Consider the following 21,480-nt stretch of genomic DNA (forward strand, 5'->3'; position numbering starts at 1 on the left):
GAAGAATATACAAAAATTTTAACAGCTTACAGTAATTTACAGCGGAAATTTACGTAAACAAATTCATTTTTTTGTGGTCGTTTTGTAAATATCAAAAATTGTTTTCGTGGGTTGATCTTGTAAAATATATAAATATGAGAATATAACGTAAAACATATGTGAGGTTTAAGGATAGTTATTTTAGATTGTGTTTTTTTTACTTTTTGTTAGTTGTTTGTTGGCAAAATTTTAATTTCCAACATATGTCTATATGGATCAGATTTTATATTGGAACCAAACAATATTACTGTAGGATCTTTGTAATGTCCAATTACCCAAAAGTTGGGAACTGCTCAATTTGTACTGCATTTTCATCTCCATCTGGCTTTTGGGCGAAAGTGCCAAATTCTCTTATACCCTATGTGTTGTGTCTTACCAAAAGCACTGTATATTGTCTAAACACAAACTTGAAGGAAATAATTCTTGAGTCCCCAGTCAGCGTTTCTTATGATGTTTTGAGTGATTTTTACAATTTTAAGATTAATTTTAGTTATACATTTTTAATATGTCCAATTATCTATTGTGATTTTTGTATTATCTTGTAAACTTTTTTAGTCTATCCTATTGCCAATCTTAATAACTAATAAATATAAATCTGAGACAAATATTTTTAGAAAACTTCACTTTTGGTGAATTTCGATCGATCACAGATTGAGACCGAATGTAAAGTTTTAAATTTGGTTATTAAAATTGGTAATTTAGTTTTGCGTCTTCGCATTCCACTCTTGTCCATTCTTAGTGCAAATTTTTAGTGAATTATACTCCTAGCATTTATAGATGTAGTGATCTCATTTTATCATCTCGCCCCATGAAGCAATTACTTAGGATAAAGTCTTAAAACTACTGTCCTCTTAGAAAACAGTTATGGCAAATAATTGCACCGTTTTAAAGTACTCAGCGTAAACAATGTGACAGAGACAAAAGAGTAAGGATTGCAATTACATGGATTTAGTGTTTATAAATAAATGATACGTCGTATATGTCAATGCGACAGTGACAGATCCTGAAAGCTCAAACGCATACAGCAAATTGTATACAAATAGAGGATTGCCATTCCAAAGATATACGTCCGTTTCATTTAGTTCCAAAGGCGCCCACGAGGCGCTGCTTAAGTTTTCATTACGAAAGTCTATTAGGTGATGCGTTTTTGTTCAATGGTGTTCATATGGTGCGAGCTGAACATATATTTCTGTGTTTCCTCTAAGAAATTGCTTTGTGTGGTGTTAATTCTATCTTATGAATTTCGTAACTATTGTACAATTAGATTTTTTTAATATACACATTTAATTACTCGTGTTAATCACATTTGACTATCAAATATTATGATTTTGGTATAATTGTGAATAATAATTTTGTTTAAAAGTTCCTAAAATCAAGTTTTGACCCTTTTACATTTATTTTCGTCACAAATTTAATAAGATAGTTTAAGTTTATTTATTGTGTATAATATCGTTCATTTACTAAAAGCAGACTTCTATAAAACATATAAGAGTAAATATATACTATATTACAATAGTAAACACTTTTGGAGTACTAAAAAAATTTATTAGTATTTTCAAAAATGTGTCGCTTTTTGAGATTTACTTCCAGTCTGTTGACTTTACTTATTAATAAATGTACTAAAGTTATAGATCTCAAATAGCTGCTAATGTTTCATTCTTGTCATAATTAAAATTTGCCAAAACTTTTGCCTGCCTAATTATTTATGATTTTAACACTAAATATTAATTAGTGATATATAATATTAAATATTAAGATAAGGTTGCTATAAATATTAGTATATGAACGATATTTAATGAACCATTTAGACGTAATAATGGCGCCAAATAATTTACTCAAGCACTAGCTGCCATAGATTTTGATACTCTAGTATTAATTAATAAGCATTTATAGATAATAGAAAAGCAATAGACAATTCAATATGTTAAGCAATTATTTCAAAAAACACAAATTAGACAATTCTAGTATAATTCGGTTAGAATGTATTTGACAAGTTTAAAAATGTTGCAATATGTGAAAATTTATTTGGGATTCGTAAGTTTCGACACTGCCAACACTGATTATTGTATCATATATTTATGTGAAAATAAATGAATGTAGAAACTTTATTTTTTTATTTATAAAACATTATTCAGAAAAAGTAAACCGAGCATCTGAACTGCCCTTTCTCCTTTCTGTGAAATGTGTTTACGCTTTGAGACAAATAAATGATGAATACTTAAATTTATAGAGCAGTGTGGGCCTAGTGGCTTCAGCGTGCGACTCTCATAGCTGAGGTCGTAGCTTCGATCCCCGGCTGTGCACCACTGGAATGAAATTCTTTCTTTGTGTATTTAACATTTGCTCGAACGGTGAAGAAAACATCGTGAGGAAAAAAAAAAAATAAAAAAAAAAACCGACATGTCTTAGACCCAAAAAGTCGACGATGTGTGTCAGGCACTGGAGGCTGATCAACTACTTGCCTATTAAGTTTAAAAATGGTCGTGAAACAGATTCAGAAATCTGTGGCCCAGACCTAAAGAGGTCGTAGAACAACTAAATTATTTTATTTTTACTTAAGTTTAAAGGCGCAATTTGACAGACACACGTATTAAATGTAGGAGAAAAAATTCACCAATAATAAGAACAACACATTTTATTTATATTATTTATTAATATTCTTCGTATACAAAATACAAAACTACTTTGGTATAACAACTTTAAATCACATATAATTTATTTTAGAAACCTTTTCTGATCGGACTATTAAATTTAACAGGAATTCAAGTTGAAAGTTTAATTACAGTATTTAAAAAAATGCCGACAGACATATTTTTTTATTTCTTATGCTTAAAAAAATATGTATACTTTCATTGTTTTAACAAACAAGTCAATTGTCTCTATCATACTGTTATAGAGACAAAAGAGCATTTTATTGAACTAGCGCCCATTCCCAGTTTCTTACGGGTAAATCCGTAGACGTCGACTCCTAATTCACTATTGGAAAAACAGTGCACTAGTCTTTGAGTATATCGCGAGCAGACGCGGGGGAGGCTTTTGAGCATCCGATCGAAAAGGTTTAATTGAACACGACCCTTATCTAATATTTAAATTTAATGTTCTGTGTCTATATACTCATATATAAGATAAGATAACTTATAATCATCGAATACTAATTCTTATATACCCTGTAATCATTTATAGCAAAGAAACTACAATTGCAACATGGTGCTTTATATTAAAAAAAACTATTTCAATCTGACAGGAAGGTGAATATTTTTGAATTGTCCCGTTCCATTATCAAGAAAATTTTAATAAAAAACTTACCCTACAACTAAAAATAAAATTCACAGCTTTATAACTTTAACAATTTTCGAAAAAAAAAATGCTCCGTAAAATCTATGAACTAAAAAAAATTCCTAAAAGTGGTCCCTCAATTCCATACATTTTTTTTATTTAATCAATCTTCAACGTATATAATCAAACAGCTAAACACATAAGTTGAGACAGTTCAAAAATGTGACAAATTATATAACTATTTGACGCTGATAATATTTCAGGAATTAACTGTTACATTTTAACGGTTCATAATTTGGTGAAAATATCATTGACCAACTATCGAATATTTTAAACTCGACCGGCGCGTCTTGTACTTGGTTACCATGGTAACGATGTTATTTCCATACAAAAATCTAATGATATAAAGTTTTGTAATATAACTGTTCCAACCAAAGACTTCCATATAACCGTTTAGCAAGGTTAACTATATATACGATCGTTTTCGCCTACTCGACAAATTAAACATCAAATATAATTCAAGTTATTAGCCAAAACATTTTCCAGTTTAAAGGTAAACGATATATTAACTTTCTTAGCATATAAAGGAACATAAATTTCTCTCTTAAATTATAAATCAACATCTTAAACAATAACTATGTTCTTGAATTGACAATTGAAAAGTCGAAAGAGGGTATCTGTAAAACATAAACAAATTATATTCAAAGATAAATCGATACTCTGATAATTCTAGCTCAAAAATCTTACGACAACATTCTCAAAAAAAGAGTGTGTGTACTTATGTACACGCGTTGAAGTTATACTTCTTTGGCGTATGGAAAATAATTACTAAAATGCAGTAGAGAATAACGATAAATATTAAAATTATAAATAAGATTTTATTTAAATAAATAAATTATTAGTAAATACTATCACCGTCGACCTAACTTTACCTTGTCGAATTTATGTGTCGGTGTGCGCGCGCATCGTAAAAATTCACTCTCATCATTTTTCTCCATCGCGCCAAAAAAAGTATAACTTCAAAAACGCACAATCTTATGAAAATATTTTTTTATCAAATTGAAATTTAACTCTCACCCCTGAGGTCGTAGGTTCGATCCCCAGCTGTGGACCAATGGACTTCCTGTCTATGTGCGTATTTAACAATCACTTGAACACGGAAGGAAAACATCGTGAGGCAACGGGCTGATCCCCTACTTACAGATTGACAGATTACCATGAAACAGATACAGAAATCTGAGGCCTAGATCTAAAAAGGTTATAGTGCCCCATTCATTTTTATTTTATATTAAATATAACTTCTTATCAAAGATACATAAATTACATACAAAAATGGTCGTTTTCTAACTCTCAAACGAATGTTATATATAAGCTATTTATATACCTATTAAGAAATGGTAGCGGCATGTTCAAAATCTCCTTTGTCGAGTTGTTTCTGTTTTCCCGGTTCATAGAGAAGCATCGAAGTGCGTACAGGACTTGTCTTATTACGCTGCATATCTGAAATTAGACAATGCAAAAACCCCCCGAAAATAAAAATGCCACAAGGACGGTAATTTTCATGGTATTTACAACGAGCAGTAGTGTCATCATGAATCTTAACACGTCGTCCGGAGAAGGAAATCTTCGTGAGGAAATCGAGAAAAATTTGAGATGTGTCAAGGGACACCCGAATGGAACGAAGTTCTTTTCGATTAATAAGTGAAGGAACTCTAATATATTTTTTTTAAAGTTATAATAATATTATTTTTATTATTAACAAATATAATGTTAAATAGACTAAATCAGTAGGGCTTAATTCAAGTAATAATTGGCTTGCGGTAACTAAAGTAGGGAACATATGTTATGGATTCTATTTTATTTAAATGTCTTTATCTAGTATTATAATTTATTTCTTATGTACAAAAACCTGCATACACTCAACAAAAACATCGCGACACCACTGTTAAATGCGGAATAGAAAGACGAAGCGCTTCCTTTCTGTAAGCGAGAGAGAGAGAGAGATTTTCTGTGTATTTTATATGTATTATGTGTGTCAAATTTTATAGAAAAAAAATACTAATCAATTTAAGATCTCCGCTAACAAACTGTACTAATAACGTTACTAGACAAAACTTTTCGAATTTAATCAAAATAAATAAACTTAAAAATTGATTTCATGTTTGGGCCCGTTCTAGTTTTACGTAAGCACTATTTGGTGATTTTCTCATGTCGTGATTACGTCAACAGTAATTATTTGCTTTTTACACATATTACCCACACACGCTGTCAATGCTTGAAAACTAAATACTTTTCGAGGATTCCCACAAATACTACGTTTAGGTACTATTATTTTAAGAGATTTGATTACTTTTGTCGGCAAGAGGAGACCTTCGACCTTCACTATTAACAAAAATTACATAAAATTATTTAGTACGCGATTAAAATGAGTCGATTTGAATGCCTGTCTAAATCCATCGGTTCTCTATTATTCAGACCCCTGGGAAACGGAACATCAAAGGATATTAGGATTTAGCTCACATCTCAAGCTGAGCCGACGGCGATGCTGTGAGCAGATCTCGAGTTGTCTCCTCACCAGTTGAGAGGCGGAAGCTGGCCGAGCGCTCAAAGGGAGGCTGGAAGTCCCCGGGATTATGTCCGATGATGCCGTCTTTGTGTGGTCTAAAGAACATTTAATTTATGATCATTTGACTTGGTCCATATTCTTTTACTAATATTAGGATAACAAAACAAATCTATGCTGTATATTCTACTTTTGTAATGATTGGCATTAAACTGGAAACTGAAACTTTTAAGATTATCTTCTTTAACAAAAAAGTCTTGCCCAAACTACGAGGGTAGGACACAAAACCAAGTGCAGGTAGTTAGATTTCTCTTTATAGATCAACAAAGCAAAGAGAAAAAGTGCCATCCTAATAATTTGTGTTACCTAATTTTATATGTACTATTTACCAACAAATTTCTGTATTTGTATAAAACCTTGATCGGCAATCAAACACTAATAATTTAATAATTAACTCACCGCCGAAGATGTTCGCTAGTGCGTTGCTGGCCTTTTCAGGGAAGTCGTAATAAATAACTTACCTCTTTCAGTCAACACGATTTCCCGATGCATCTGCGAGAGTGCAGCGTCGTTTATCAACACACGGTGCTTATTAAAAGCGTCGTAAGTTTGATTCCTATCAGAAAACATTACATTCGCCTTATCCTCTTGTATGGATGAGTCCATTGAAGACAGCTATAAGGTAAAACAAAAAATATTAAATGAACAATAACGCGCAATCCCACTTTGCGGAACCAGCTTCCCACTAAAGTATTACGAAACCAATTCTTAAAAGGCCGGCAGCGCGCTTCCGACCCTTTGGCAGTGTGAGTATCCATGGGCGGCGTATAACTTACAGCCACCTTCCCTTTTGCCTCCTATTACCTATATATATTAATGTATATCTGTATGGATATGTATGAATAAATTTTTATGTATATCTAATTATACATACCGTCTTACTCTTATTAGTGGGACTCGATTGCGGTCGATTCTTAAAATCAATATGATTAACCCCAGCCCCGGCACTCCTCTTGATGATCGGCGACAATTTCCTGAACTCGTTTCTTGGCTCCAATTCGATTTTCACAGTTTCCGTAGTAGACGTATTCGCTCGACCGAATAGAGGCGACAGTTTTGGTTTCATTACGCTATCAGAGTCATCCATACTTTCCACTGTTATTGTTGAGTCACTCGAACCTTTCACAGGCTTAACTACAATCAATCCATTATCTTTTGGCAGTGAAAAATTGGGATTCTCAAATCCAGTTTGTGTGGCTATGTCATCGCTGTGAGCAGTAAACGTCTGAGAGCCTCTAGATGACTTTGTGAACATGCGCCGTCTACGTTCCAATTCGGCATGTATATCTGTTTGCACGCGCAGGTTGATGTCGCCATAACGACTGACTATATAATTAAGGAGCCACTGGTAGCCTTTCCGAAGGCCTGGATCGATTTTGGGCTTTTTTGAATTGGTATATGACGCTTCGGCTGTGTAAGATTCAACTAGTGTAGGGCATCTGTATCTGTAATATATTTATATATTACATGGAATGGAACATAGTGTACTAAATTAAAAACTAAGGGCAATATAAGAAGCACAGAAATAAAACAAAATTTATTTTTTTATACCACTATACCATTGCAAAAAATTAAAGTGAAAATGGGCCACTAGGGAAAAGAAATAAGAAGCTCATTTGCATGATGGGCAGACAAGCTAAAAGAGGGTGGTGGAAAGGATTGAAAAACTCTAAGGATCCCATGGAAAAAAATATATAACAATTTATTCATTTATAATTATTTCTGTATAAATTTGAAGTGTGTATATTTTGTGAAGATGGATGAATGTGTCAAGGAATAAATGATGCTTAATTAATATAATTAATAATTTATATGGACTCCGAGATAAACTAACCACCTTAAGTCCGATAACTTAATCACTACCCAAAACATTTTATAAGACTAATGAGAAATAAAAAAAAAATAATAAACTTACCTGTTAACTAGAGGTTCTATATTTAGTTTCTCTACAACATCTATATCATCAAGAGCTCCTGTTTTGTCTTGTTTATTAGCCAGAACTAACACTGGTTTACCTGAAATATTTTTTAGATTAGAGCTAAATTCAGAATAACTAGAACAAAAAAAATTATAATAGTGATTGAATTTACAAGACTAACATTTGCATCAAATTGTTATAAAGCGGTTTACACTTTATCAGAGGTTGATTGTATGATCACAGGTTTTTAATTATTTTTAACAGTTTGATATTAAGTATATTATGAGATATGTTGGTAATATTTTTAAAATTTTAGACATCATTTTTTTATTAGAAAATATTAATTAATAATAATATTATTTAAAAAAAATCGATTATAACATTGAAAGTATAATCTAAAGTTCACTTCATACAGCAGGAAAACTAATTAAAAAACTACTACGCAACCGTGACAATCAATTATGATACACTGATAAGGCATTATTAAAAACGCAATATCACTTACCCGATATTTTGTCGTGTGATAGAACCTCTTCTAATACGACTTTACATTCTTCCAATCTGTTATAATCGCTCGAGTCGATTACAAATATTATACCATGTACCTCACTGTAATATTGAGACCAAATCTGTCTAAACTGCGGCCCGCCGCCCAAATCATATATTGTTACAGGCGTATCCTTATGAATTAGATTTACTGCCTTAAAACCAACTGTAGGCAAAACTTTATCATCATTTTCTCCGGCTAAATTATTCACTGTTTTAGTCTTGCCCGCGTTGTCTAATCCAATCAAAATTAACACTATATGACGGCGTAAACGACGCCGCCGGAATATTCCCCAACAATTACCCATTATATAAACTTTACCACACTATTTTGGCAATAATATCACGGATTTTATGATAAATTCTTCAAAGAACTTTGAAATTGCAACGTGCCGCCATTCGTATTGTTACCTTTTTTGTTGACACAATGGTTACCAATGGCAATAGAGTATGCGGCCAGTAATATTCCAAAGACAAAATGTCAATAAGTACCACACATAATAACACAGGAGTTTGCACTCTATATGCACAATTCCATAAAATTTCGTCTTCGTAAAAGTCTTACCTAGCTTTGGAGTGAACATATATTAGTTTTTGCACTATTTTTAAACAAAATTCAGATAGTTAAATGTTACTTAAAAACAAAATATTCCGCCAACATAATAGGCCAGCTATGTAATGTCTGCATTTAGTACATAATAAAAAGTTAATAACTTCTAAAGGCACGCATAATAATATGTTTTATCAATAGCAATGTTGTTAAATAGATAAACCAAGGTTACAGGTGTTCCAATAATAAAGAATTTACAAACTTCACCTTCAATAAAAGTCAGACACATCATAATAAGTAATTAACGATCGATCTAAGTCACGATCGAACTCGCAATTCGTCTAACGTTAGATAGAGATTTACAAAGTATATATCGAATTAAAACTAAATCACTAACGTCCATTCGGACGGCTACCTAAATTCATCCGGTAAAACAAAATTAATATAAACAATTCAACTAAGGCATAAAAGTACCCGCTGATAACGGGCCTCCGCCTTCCCCTACCTGCTCTGTGCTCAACCGTTTCCCTGAAGCATCTTCTGGTTGGCTATCTTTTCACCGCAAAAGTTACCATTTAAAAACAATTGAATCTACTTAATATAGGGTTTGGGTTTAAAAAGTTAGGCTTTCAAAAATACATAAGACTTTTATTTTCTTGAAATAAATACAGGTACAATTCCTTGTTATTTACAAAGCTAAACTTTGAAATTATAATGTTAATAATTGCGCGCCAATAATAACAATGCATTTTGTGTTGCCATATCAGTAAATTTAAATTATCTAAATCTGACAATTATTGCGTCGCCACTTTTGACCGAAAAGTAAGCTAAATCTTTCATCACATTGTCCAGTTCCATTTCTGAGCCATTATCTTTATCGTACAGTAGGTGTAAAGTTGGATATTTGGTGTTGCCTTTTGAGAAGAGTCGTTGAGCGAGTGTGACCAATTTTTGTACTGCCATTGTTGAAGGAAATTTCTTTTTTAATACTTTGCCATTTTCATCTTGTAAAGTAACTTCCAAAAGTTGTGATGTCAGTGTCATGTTCTTCTGTTGCTTAACAAGCAGGCTGTCATCGGGAATGCCATATTCTGAAAGAATTTTAATAGTATATAAAACACCATAAAAAAGAACAGAGAGACATTGTCAATAAATTTAGTTTAATTTATGAATAAAATGTAAAACTTGCTTAACAGATATAGATATATTTTCTAATTTAATACATTACTGCTATGATTAGATGTTTTGAGATTTTTTATTATTATTGATTATTATTATTTACAGATTTAAAAAATCATAATATGTTACATTTGATAACCGTTGTGGTTTGTATAAATATCGCCGTAGCAGTCTAGCTTAGGAATGCGACAAATGCATCTAAAAGTAGTTTTACAACTAACAACTTAGTAAATTGATTATTATTTTATATAAGTTAACACTATTTAACGTGGTGTTCGTCAAGGTTGAATATTGTGTCCGTCAATTTACATTATGAAACAAATATATCAGAAACCATACACGCCGACGCTTAGAAGCACTTGGGATATGGTGTGAAGATAACACTTAGCACTATTCATATACATGCTGGATCCAAAAAGTCTGACGAGAATTTTTTTAACCATTCTGGAATGTCAAAAAAAATCCAGGGTAAACGGCATGTTGGTAGAACCACTCTTTGGACGGGTAATGCGTCTTCGGAAGAGTTCCTGCATCTGCTACAGGCCATGAGTCTCAAAACAATGATAGGGAAAATTACGAGCCATTGTCTCCTTAATAAACATCTATTTGTCCTAGGCGCGACACACAGCCCCATGTGCAGAGGCTGTTTCAGCGCAGAGGAATCAGTCACCCACGTATCCCAATCCTGGATTGCGAGGCTCTGGCTAAACAACGTACGAAAATCCTCGGAACAGTGAGGTCGCTCCGTGAAGCCTGTGAAGTGCCCAGGTGACTTCTGTGCTTCTGGAAGGAGCTGGGCTGGCTTAAGTAGCCAGGGCTTTACGCAAAACGGACCAAATTCGAGTCTTGTTGCGGAAATTGAGCTCACCTACGTAATACCTAACCTATACAGGCCAAGAGACGGCCAACCCCCTATGGAGAGGCACCAAAAGAAAAAGAATTCAACACTTATTGGTAATATTTGTTATTTTGAAAAAAATTAGATTAGTATATAGCAAAAACTTACTATCAATTAACTCCTGAAAACGATTGTGCTCCAAGTCAAAAGCCTTTTTCTTGCAAGTGTCACTCTGCGCTAACTTCCATTCCGCTCCATAACGTTTCAAATAGTCATATTCGGCTCCACGGCGTAACTCACGAGTTATTATTGATCCATTTAGTTCCTGAAAAATTATAGTTAGGTTAATATTTAAAACATATGAAGTTCAGTACTAAAACATTTTGTTATTAATGTTACCAGTTTAACATTTGTGTAATTATATAAATACTGTAAAGTAAGGCACAGGTTGCAAAGTTAATATTACCTGTAAAGTCCCAATTTTAGCGATAATCAGTTGTGAGCCAGTGTCATAGTCTTCAGAGTCTTGTATTGGGTTCTTCAGGAAGTAAAGCTTTTTGAGATTCTTTAATTTGTTCAATTCACTCACTGACTGCCACTGAAAAGAAATATTTTTGCATGCAAATAAATATTAATGGAACTACAGATGTAATGTAATAATCCCATACAAATTGTACACTTTGATACATCTGTGTATATTTTTAAATTCACTTACATCACAAATTCGATTTCTGTTTAAGAACAAAACCTCCAAATTTTCAAATAGATCTTTTGCATTCTCAGGGTCATTGTTAAAACGGATACTTTCAATGAAACAGTCGTTTAAACTAAGAACATTCAATTTTTTTAATCTTCCCAAATGAACAATTTCTTCCCATGAATCAATAGGGTTGCCATCTAACCGTAAAACTGATAAAGTGCTCAAAGTGACATCTGGCGGCGTTATTTCTTTGATCCTATTATATGCAGCTATGATTTCATTGATATTGGGCCAAAGGTGAGAGAGTGCAAGAAGATCAAACCAATTGTAGTCACAAACAGATATGTTGAGTTTTTCTAAATTTGCAAAATTAATAGAGAGATGTAGCATTGTTTCTTCGGGCATGTCAATTGCCATACGGTTTTTGCTGTAACATAGATAAATAATAATTGTTAAGACACTTAATTCGGTAGTCAATGCATTTAGTATCCGATTCCTCATTGATCACTTAAACACATAAACAGTAAAAATTTTAAACACCTGATATTCAATTCATTCAATTCAGGTAGCTGTGCAGATATATTAATCACTTCCCGCCAGTTTGCAAATAGATTTTGTGAAACATCAAGACTTCTCACATTTGGACACAGAGTTGCTAGATTACCAGCCTTTGCAACATTCTGATCATGAACACACACTTCTTGAAGACGGTCAAACTTTCTAAAATAAAAATTAACATCTATAAATATACATATAAATAATAATTACTATTAACTAAAGTGACTTGAACTTAATGTTTGTGTTACATTTTAATAAAACAGAGTTTACATTTTCTCCTCTTTTAGTAAACATTATTTTCAAGGAACAAAATTGAACACTTTTGAAAAATATTTTATGTTAAAGTTCTAACAAATCGCTTTACTTTTAAGTCCACAATAAAAAAATTACTTACTGTTTTTGATGTATCTTTTCAAATCCGACCATTTCAATAAATGGTGCACCCATTTCTCTTTTCCATTCATTGATCACAGTTCTGCGATGAGCAGCTACAGTCTCATCCTAATAATAAATTTTATTTTATTTTTTACATTTACATTTAATTTATATATATAGCACCAAAAAAAGGTTTAAATATTCTCATTCAAACTAAAACCATTATGTGACTCAAGTTATATTTGTAATAATAAAAAAATAATTTTAAAGAGCATTTAGATGTGAATTGTGTTTATACAGATCTGGCTTTTACTTTCATACATATAGATCAATTTCTATTTAACAAAGTTGTTTCATCAAAGATTTGTGCTACTCCTAAAAATTTGCAAGCCATTAAAGTATTCACACTGTATTGAATACCATCAGTTTCAATGAAGATTTAAAGAGAAAATATCTTTGAAAAGACAATGAAGCACTTGTTTCTTTTGTGTGGGTGGCTGAATCATACATATTGAGATTCAATTTATTCAACATATGATAGGATTAATAATAAAATCAACAACATATTAAAATTTATTTTTATATAATGATAACAAATAAATACCTCACGATCGCCGTAGTACTTTTGAATGGCTTCAGCACAAGTTCGCAAAGGAGAAACTTTATTAGGGCGAATGAATGATCCTGCTTCTGGTCGAGTTGTTTTGAAGTATTGGATACCGTCAAGACTTCCGTCATGCTTTCCACGTTTAATGTTATCCCATTCGACTCCATACCAGGTGCCTTTATATCCCTGGACATCACCTATGTACTTAACAGTACCAAAATCATCATTACTCTTGATCCTACAACCTATTGTCACCTGCACTTCATCATCGTCACCATTATGGCTGTTCATGGCACCATTACAAAATTTTGGTATTAAATTTACAGGCATTGCGCCCACCATTATTTCAACAAATTTAAAAATGGAACTATTTATCAAAAGAAAAACAGTCTGATTGATTTTTTTTCTTACAAGATACAACTGCGACAATCGAACGTCACTGTCAAAATGGCATTATTTTTTTTGTCAGTTGTCAAGATCTTAAATATAAGATGTCTAGTGATTGACGATTGTCGATTTTAAAAGCCATCGTCTATGGTCAATAAGCGAGCCGCTGAAATATTGTGCGTCTTATTAAATCACACAAAAGTAAACAATGCTATTTTAATATCACTAATGAATAAAGACTTCCTCCATAATGAATTAAGATTCTTAGAACAAGATTAAACCATATGATGTAACACATTCGAGCAATCTATTGTAGATCGTGAATCGTTAGATAGTATCTGTACTCTGCTGTCTCATTTTTACAGTCTACCTTCCCAGTTCCCGGTACACGAAATAATTTAGGTTCGCACAGCAAGCGTTCTCTAGTCTTGCGCGTATTTGAAGTCGAAAACAGAAAATCGGAACGTAAATTGTGAAGAAAAAAACTTCGGAGCTTTTGAGTTTTGATATTTGACAAAAATGGCCACCCCGAAAGTGCCAGACTTTTACTCCAGTCAATAATTAGGAAATGTTATTTTGTGATTGTGAAATAATGCTGTTTTTAAGTGAACAATCGTTCAGTGTCGTGCAATAGTGCATCAGGGTTCATTTTAACAAAGGATAGGACCTGCAAAATGAGGTATGTACCAATCGTGTTAAGGAGAGCTTTTATACAGAAAACAAATAAATATATTTTAATATCAGCACACACGTATCGATCTATAATTAAACTTTAATATTTACTTCTCTCTTTCATCTGTTTCGTTCTTTACTGAGGTGTGTGACTGACATAAAATAAGTAAACATTCTCGTCATGGACCATCGATCTTTTCGTAATTATGGACATATTTATCAATTTTATGAATAGAAGTGTTTAAAAAAACAATAATACGCTTGCATATTTTTATCGTATTCCCGTATTTTATGAATGAAAAGTTTCTTGCTTCATGTTATTATTGATTTTCTAAGGTGTGTTGTGATCTATCTAGTGTACCCCACACGAAGGTTTACGGATTATTTTAGTACCCTTATGATTTGGTTGCGATGACCTTGAATCAATTTAAATGAATGAGCGCGACACGAAATTTCTTTGAATTAGGGTGGTGTTCCCCTACCAAGGGTTGGTTTGTACTTGGAAAACAAACTCCCTATATAGTTTTATTAACAAGGAAGCTATTAATATATTATGTTGAAAACATTTATTACCTATAAAAAATAAATTATTCACTTCAGTTCTTTCAGAAAATTAAAAAGTGATATAAAAGATCAAACTAGTATCTTCATTATCTCATTACCATTGTGTTATAATAAACTAATACTCTTCTTAATTTCTGAAATGATCATATTAAATTATAGGCATTATAACATAGGTACATAAATTAAAGGTATAATTAAAGTAATAGAAAGCTATAACAGGTATTATACATTAGTGAAATTTTTCCTCATCTTTATAACCATAATAACATTATCATAATTAATTTAATGGGTCAAATTCAATCCATGACAGTTTTTAATTTAGTAAATTACTGAATTTACAGTAATGACATTGAGCCTAGGGAATTATTATAAAACACATAGGTAGTGTACAAGGTAAAAATATATAATACTTCTTTCCATTATTATAATTTGTTCTCTGGATACTATGGATTTTCGATATAAACATGGTTAAGTAACAATATTAATTTAAAGGTGAATAAATATTGCAGAAATAAATAACTTATTTTAAAACAAGCTATTCAAGGTAATCTCTTTTTTAAACTGGTACCATAAAGACTTATTTGGTATAAGAAATATATTTGTCAATGAATCCATTTTAAAAACCAGAATGTCCATCTCAAGGTTAGTCAGTGGCAATAAATTAAAACTTGTTATTGATAACTAAAAACACTGTGCGTCTCAGTAATCAGTTCTTAGTTAATTAATGGTTTTCTCTGAAATAATGATATGGGTATATACTGCTCACCTATATAAAAAAGAAAATGAAACATTTATACAGTCTAAATTGAAGTCTAAATTACCATATCCTCTTAATTTACATGCATGCTGCTATTAATCATAATTAACAAAATACTCCCCTTGAATGCATCCTTTTTAAATAGTCCTAAATTGTCACTGGTATGAACACATTATTAAAAAAAAATTTAATAAGGTTTATGATTTAACTGCAATAGTTTGTTTAAATATTTATGTATGACACAGTTGCATGGTCCCTTGCTTTTTAACTAACTGTAAAAACCTAAAGCATTTCTTTATATGTATAAATATGAATTCAATGCTTACAATTCTGATTTGTTGTTTTTATCCTCTGTTTTAGTACTTGTACAAAACAATCCTTTTTTTGGAAGTACTATACAATTCTTAATGGAAGTGGGAAATATGTGCCTATAATTTTAATCAGTGTTGAATCATCAACGATAATTGGTTTGATTGCAGCATTATAACACTCATGTGTTGCAAATGTTATTACTAGGTGGCTAATGATACAGGTACTAATTATATGTATTAAGCCAATACCACAACTTTGCCTTACAAAAATATTTATGATGTGTAAAAATTAACTTAAAACACAAGGTGTGTTTACACAAAATAATTAGATAGTAAGTAGTCACATTTATTTCAAGCAATCTAATGCTGGAAAATATATATAAAAAATTTGGTTGGAAATCAATAAGAGTGCCATCAGCTCTTTACTTAGCATTTCTTTTATTGCCTTCTCTGGAGTTTTTAATCTGAAATTCACTTGTAGCAATTTGACCTAACACTGAATCATCCATGTCCAGTGTGGATGCTAATAGTATAATCGCGCGGATGTTAGATTTATGTCGCATGCTTTATACATGACGACTAGGGGCCTAAGGAATGTGAGATGTAGGAAATGTGATGATTAAGCTACATATTGAAACATAGTGACATTGCTGATAGTGGCTGACAAAGGCATTTAGATTATGTGTAATTTAGCCATGTAAAAAAATGTAGACATTTCTGATTGTGACGAAACAAAGCTTGTATATATAATATATATATATATATATATATATATATATATATATATATATATATATATCTTGTATATTTTAATAAATAAATATAATTTATAAAAGTAATTGAATATACAATTTGAAACTTACAACTGTTTGATGTGTTTGCAGTTTTAGCGTGGGAGGTGAATTTAAAACTTGCTTTAATACTTGACACAAAATTAACAGTAACTTAAGTGTTATTAAGTATATCTTTATTGTAAATTTTTACTTTCATTATTGGTCTTATTGTTTATTGAATTATACTTTATAATATTATAATTACATGTTTTAGAAAATATTCCAACAGTATGAATGCTGAATATAATGACTTATTATTTTAATAATGATTTAGAAAAGAGTAAGGGTAGTGTTATTCAGAAAAAAACAGCAGGATACAGCCCTTAATCTGTACTCCAGAGGGATTATGGTTCTTGGAGTTTTTTTTACCGTTGATATATTTACTGAATGTTACAGAACTCATAGCAATTAGCTGTACGCGTTTATTTTTATTTGAAAATAATTTCGATTATCATTTACGATTATAAAGAAAATATTTTGACGAGTGGTTATATTATTAACTACTTATAATATTTTGAGTTTGTGTTAAAATTAAATAATTTTTTTTTTTGGAATGTATATATTTTTCTCACTTACTTTAAATATTACCCTGCTATTAACATACAGATGTATTAATACTTAATATCTTAAGCCTATCTGACCTTCCAAGATAAAAATACCTAAAGTGACGATTACGTGTTAAACCGTGATTCAAGGAATTCGCTGAGTAAACGAATGACTAATTCTAGTCCTGCTAAGTGCCGTATTTATATCCGTTATTTCAACTTCTGCAAATAAAACTAATCTAATACAGTTATACGTCAATCCCAGAAGTTCTTCCTTGGCAATTTTGAATCGTCGTTCCAGCTGTCCCCATCATCAACAACCTCTCGTTGAAAGATGTAGGCCTTTTATGAACAGTGGTTAATCCACATGACTGCCTAATTACGTGTAGATGACGCTTATCTAAGATATCCAGAGTTACTGAGAGGATAAAGAAAATTCATTGGTGCACGGGATTCGACCACAAGACTGAGCATCATATGGTAACAACTGAGCAAACATCTGCGTTTATTAATCTTAATATCTTGATTATAAATGTCTTTATCGCGAGATGGTGAGTTCTAAGAAGAAGTCGCTTCTAAGACAAGGAGGCCGTGAATCAGATAATCGTACAAAAAGATTTTCGTGACGGGTCTTCATTTGATAACACAAATTAGTGAACTTAAAGTGTCCAAAAGATAAGAAAATTCATTAAATATATTACTTACGTATATTTTAAAGTCGAACCCTCCATAGGTCAAAAACCAGTTGACATTTAAAAGTTATAGTTCCTCATAAAGCTTTTCAGGTGTCCGATCGTTATAACAACAATGGCAGTGAAAACGGTATAATACGCATCCAGCATAATGCTCGTTATTTTTTATATTTTTGCTGACTCATTCCGTGACCCAGAATGGTTTAGCGGAAAGCTGCAGTTGGGTTTAAAAACATAACGATGTGACTGTACATATATAGAGGTTTTTTCAAGAAACATGTACTTGAATAATACCTGTGTAGATGTTGTAAATTACAAAAATATTAAAAAATATATGTTGTATATTTACCGGGCTAGATTAAACGTTCTTTTGCCACCCCTATTCAACATACATAACTTTTAGTTTTTAAAAATATATCGTTAAATCAGGAAACATAAATGATATCTATCATATTTTTCCTTTTTAGAAAGAATTACTAGGAAATTGTTAACGATACCCAGGAAGTAAAACATATACTTAATGACAAACTTAAATTGCCCTCCTGTGGGCGTGTGCCCCACGTTGGGACTGATTTAGCCTATATGATATATATAAGTAGGTAACGTAATAACAGCATAAAAATAATAATAAAATATTTGTTACTATAAGAACAATAGAGAAATTCCTTAAACCTTAAACTAATCTTGATGTATTCAGTATTTAAAAACGACTATATATAGTGTATCTAAGAAATACTTCATCATAACGCTTTTGCTTCGCGACTCGAACTTGCGCAAGCCAAAGCGAACACTTTCGAAGGTAAGTAAGTAATTGTATCATTTTTGCTGGAGGCCATGACATTAGGAGGATATATTTTAATATTATGATGGAGAATCTAGTTCTATTTGTCATGACAGTAATGATTAAGAGTTACCTTCCTTGCCATTTGTTAACTGCACAAACAAAACAATTGTTTTTACATGTACTAAGACTTTTCCTTTCTCTCCAAAAAGTTTAAACCAATCAACATTCTTGTATCATGTATTTGTATCCGCGATAATATTTGTTGCCTGTCAAATTGTCAACATATCACCCAATGTTTGTTTTTATTATTAGATCTTTGTGAACATATAAAAACAATGTTGAATAAATTCATCGGAATAGCAAAAACATTCGACGAAAACCTCGATTTCCTACCGACGCTTCCTATTTTTGACCGCTATGACGAATTGGACGCGAAAAGCTTAAAATTTTCGACAAAAGCTTTTGTAGCGGACAAAGGATTACTGTTAAATATTGAATAGCAAATGCTAGGTGGCTAGTTTAATCGACGTATTGTCTGTGGGAATGTAGGCTTTGTAAAACATAATTTCCTGAAGAATTATTCTGCTATTTCTCACTCTTTAAAGGAATTCAACTTTCGCATTCAGTTACATATTACTTGAATATTTACTTAATTAAATTCTTAACATTTTTTATGAAACATATTCTTAAGAATCTTGCTACATGTGCAATAGTTATCTACTCTTTTCACTCGTTCGGTTGTTTACGAATTGACTCGAACCACTACCCGAAGTGGGATAGTCCGGTCGGAGTTGGGAATAGATTATAAATGAGGTTGTACACATGCGCACGGGCAATTCTATTGTTCAAGTTTGAAGTAATAGAGTTTACGTAAAATCAGTGAATCGAATTATAGTGAATCAAGTCATCATTGGAATTTCCTACCCTATGAAATGGATCAACTAGCTTTTACTATATTGACAATGATTTATTTAAATATTGATATATGTAAAGTTGATTAAAGGGCGTGAGCAGAAAGAAAGCCATGCACAAAGATACCTTTGAAGAGGTTCCGATCAACGTTAATTATTTTATTTTATTTTACTATGTATTTGCGTGTTGTTCCCACGATATTGTAAGTGCGTGCTTCTATTTTACCATGTCTACCAATAGAGGACAAATCTTTGTTTTTTTTATTTTACTTATTAATTACAAAGATTGGTAAAGTTGTCATTTGGAACATAGTGAAATATTGGCGATTATAAAGAGTGACGGAGAGTTTATTGCCAGTTCTTATCGACCGTTCTACGCAGTAAATGTAAATTTAGAAGCGTTTTATATGTATTTATTTATTGACGTTCATAAGTGTTCATTGTGTTACCTTAATGAATAAATGGTAGGATATTATTATTATGATGTATTATTTTTACTTTTGTTATGATTGGAAATAATAATAACTATTCTATATATATATATTTATATATATATATATATATATATATATATATATATATATATATATATAAAGCTGTCCCGGCAAACTAGAAATAAACTAAGTACTTACTTAATATAGTTTTGAAAAAAATTTGGTTCGTAAATTTTACGAACAATGCCGTTATAAAACTAGTGTATGCAATTAATGTAAGCAAATTAAGAGGCGTGTAAACAGTTTTAATTAAATGTTTATCAATTTTAGTGGCGTCTTCGTCACGGTGCGCGCTCGGACATTTTTTTTCGCTACGGCGTGCGTTCAATGATCGCGGTTGGTTGAAGGCATTAGTGGAAGCGGGAATACAACTATAATATTATTTTTATAATCATAATGTTGCATCGGGCTGATAAATGCATCAATCCCATTGCAAGAAATGGACAGGAAATTGAAAATGGACAGGCTATACCGCTCGCATGGACAATAGCAGATAAACAAAGAGAGTAATAACGTAAAGAAAGAGAGAAGCACGTTGGGCTGACGAGCTTAAGGAAGTTGATCGAGAAGATTGGGTGAAAAATGCTCCAAGAAAGAGAAAGATAGAACCAATAGGAGGAGGCCTGTACTGTATAAGAAAAAAAATATATCAAAATGAGGCTTGATTATTATTATTAATGACAATGTTTGAGTGTAGTTTACATGCTCTGAATCATCAATGTGATACGATTGGACGTGATTTTAAAATAAATAAGGAGAAATATATTTTTGAAAAATTTAGGAAAAATTATAACAAAAAACAGTAAATTTAACAAAAACTTACATGTTATAACGCTGATTTTTCTCCGTTAATTTCATGTTTTTTTTTTAAATTCAGCCTTTAAATGTTATTAGAGCAGAATGGACGCAATTAAATTAAGTTTGTTAACTAAACTATTTTTCGGTAATTTTTGTTACAGAAAAGTACTTAGTATGTAGTTTTAAAAAAGATGGTTATGCCGCTTCAGCTTATGAACTGTACCATAAAGTACAGTTAGCTGCCGTGACCACGGTTGTATGATTTAATACGTCCGTCCGTTTATCGCATGTGACATTAACCGACCAAATTAAGATAGTTAACCAGCAATTTATGTTATTTACTTGACTTAATGCGAAAATTGCGATTTTATAACTGTTGAGAATGATATATATATATATATATAAATATACTAGCTGCCCCCCCGAACTTCGTTTTTCCTTAATGCCTGGCCTACCTTTTAAGTACATACCAACATGGAACATTTTGTATTTTGTAGGGTAGTCTGTGATTTTTCTCTATATA

General features: G+C 31.6%; 3 protein-coding genes across 4 annotated transcripts in view; 1 reads left to right on the forward strand and 2 right to left on the reverse strand.

The window, feature by feature from the left end:
• Window positions 1–2,678: 2,678 nt before the first annotated feature.
• On the reverse strand, window positions 2,679–9,321 carry LOC110999384 (ADP-ribosylation factor-like protein 13B). Of its 2 annotated transcripts, XM_045629609.1 has the most exons (8): window positions 8,968–9,321; window positions 8,362–8,568; window positions 7,854–7,953; window positions 6,813–7,383; window positions 6,400–6,553; window positions 5,836–5,976; window positions 4,700–4,815; window positions 2,679–3,992 (listed from the first exon to the last, which is right to left on the reverse strand). In XM_045629609.1, exons 1-7 carry the CDS (start codon window positions 8,984–8,986, stop codon window positions 4,703–4,705), a joined length of 1,305 nt encoding a protein of 434 aa, XP_045485565.1. In that variant the 5' UTR covers window positions 8,987–9,321; the 3' UTR covers window positions 2,679–3,992; window positions 4,700–4,702. The 2 variants fall into 2 exon arrangements, with proteins under 2 accessions (XP_045485565.1, XP_022124099.1); XM_022268407.2 differs by lacking the exon at window positions 8,968–9,321 and having other exon boundaries at window positions 8,362–8,943.
• A 258-nt stretch (window positions 9,322–9,579) lies between these two features.
• Window positions 9,580–13,642, reverse strand: LOC110999381 (tubulin-specific chaperone E). Its single transcript, XM_022268402.2, has 7 exons — window positions 13,207–13,642; window positions 12,622–12,728; window positions 12,210–12,389; window positions 11,685–12,096; window positions 11,436–11,567; window positions 11,138–11,294; window positions 9,580–10,043 (listed from the first exon to the last, which is right to left on the reverse strand). Exons 1-7 carry the CDS (start codon window positions 13,549–13,551, stop codon window positions 9,730–9,732), a joined length of 1,647 nt encoding a protein of 548 aa, XP_022124094.2. The 5' UTR covers window positions 13,552–13,642; the 3' UTR covers window positions 9,580–9,729.
• Window positions 13,643–13,945: 303 nt separating this feature from the next.
• Window positions 13,946–21,480, forward strand: part of LOC110999375 (protein enabled) — a 40,080-nt gene continuing 32,545 nt past the window's right edge. The window contains exon 1 of the mRNA XM_022268391.2: window positions 13,946–14,275. Coding sequence (XP_022124083.2) covers window positions 14,271–14,275 — 5 coding nt within the window. The 5' untranslated portion in view covers window positions 13,946–14,270. The remainder of the gene's footprint in view (window positions 14,276–21,480) is intronic.

The sequence above is a fragment of the Pieris rapae genome, chromosome 9 (assembly GCF_905147795.1).
Source record: "Pieris rapae chromosome 9, ilPieRapa1.1, whole genome shotgun sequence".
NCBI classification, from domain to species: Eukaryota; Metazoa; Arthropoda; class Insecta; order Lepidoptera; family Pieridae; genus Pieris; species Pieris rapae.

What these genes read in the sequence shown, in the direction of transcription:
- LOC110999384 (XM_022268407.2), bottom strand. Translation starts at nt 8,710, where the DNA reads ATGGGTAATTGTTGGGGAATATTCCGGCGGCGTCGTTTACGCCGTCAT. An exon ending in ATAGAACCTCTAGTTAACAG is followed by an intron (nt 7,384 to 7,853) that starts GTAAGTTTATTA and finishes AATATATTACAG; the next exon opens with ATACAGATGCCCTACACTAG. An exon ending in CCACTAATAAGAGTAAGACG is followed by an intron (nt 6,554 to 6,812) that starts GTATGTATAATT and finishes TTTACCTTATAG; the next exon opens with CTGTCTTCAATGGACTCATC.
- LOC110999381 (XM_022268402.2), bottom strand. Translation starts at nt 13,551, where the DNA reads ATGGTGGGCGCAATGCCTGTAAATTTAATACCAAAATTTTGTAATGGT. An exon ending in GAAAAGATACATCAAAAACA is followed by an intron (nt 12,390 to 12,621) that starts GTAAGTAATTTT and finishes TTTTTATTTTAG; the next exon opens with AAAGTTTGACCGTCTTCAAG. An exon ending in TTTTCAGGAGTTAATTGATA is followed by an intron (nt 10,044 to 11,137) that starts GTAAGTTTTTGC and finishes AAATTCTTTCAG; the next exon opens with AATATGGCATTCCCGATGAC.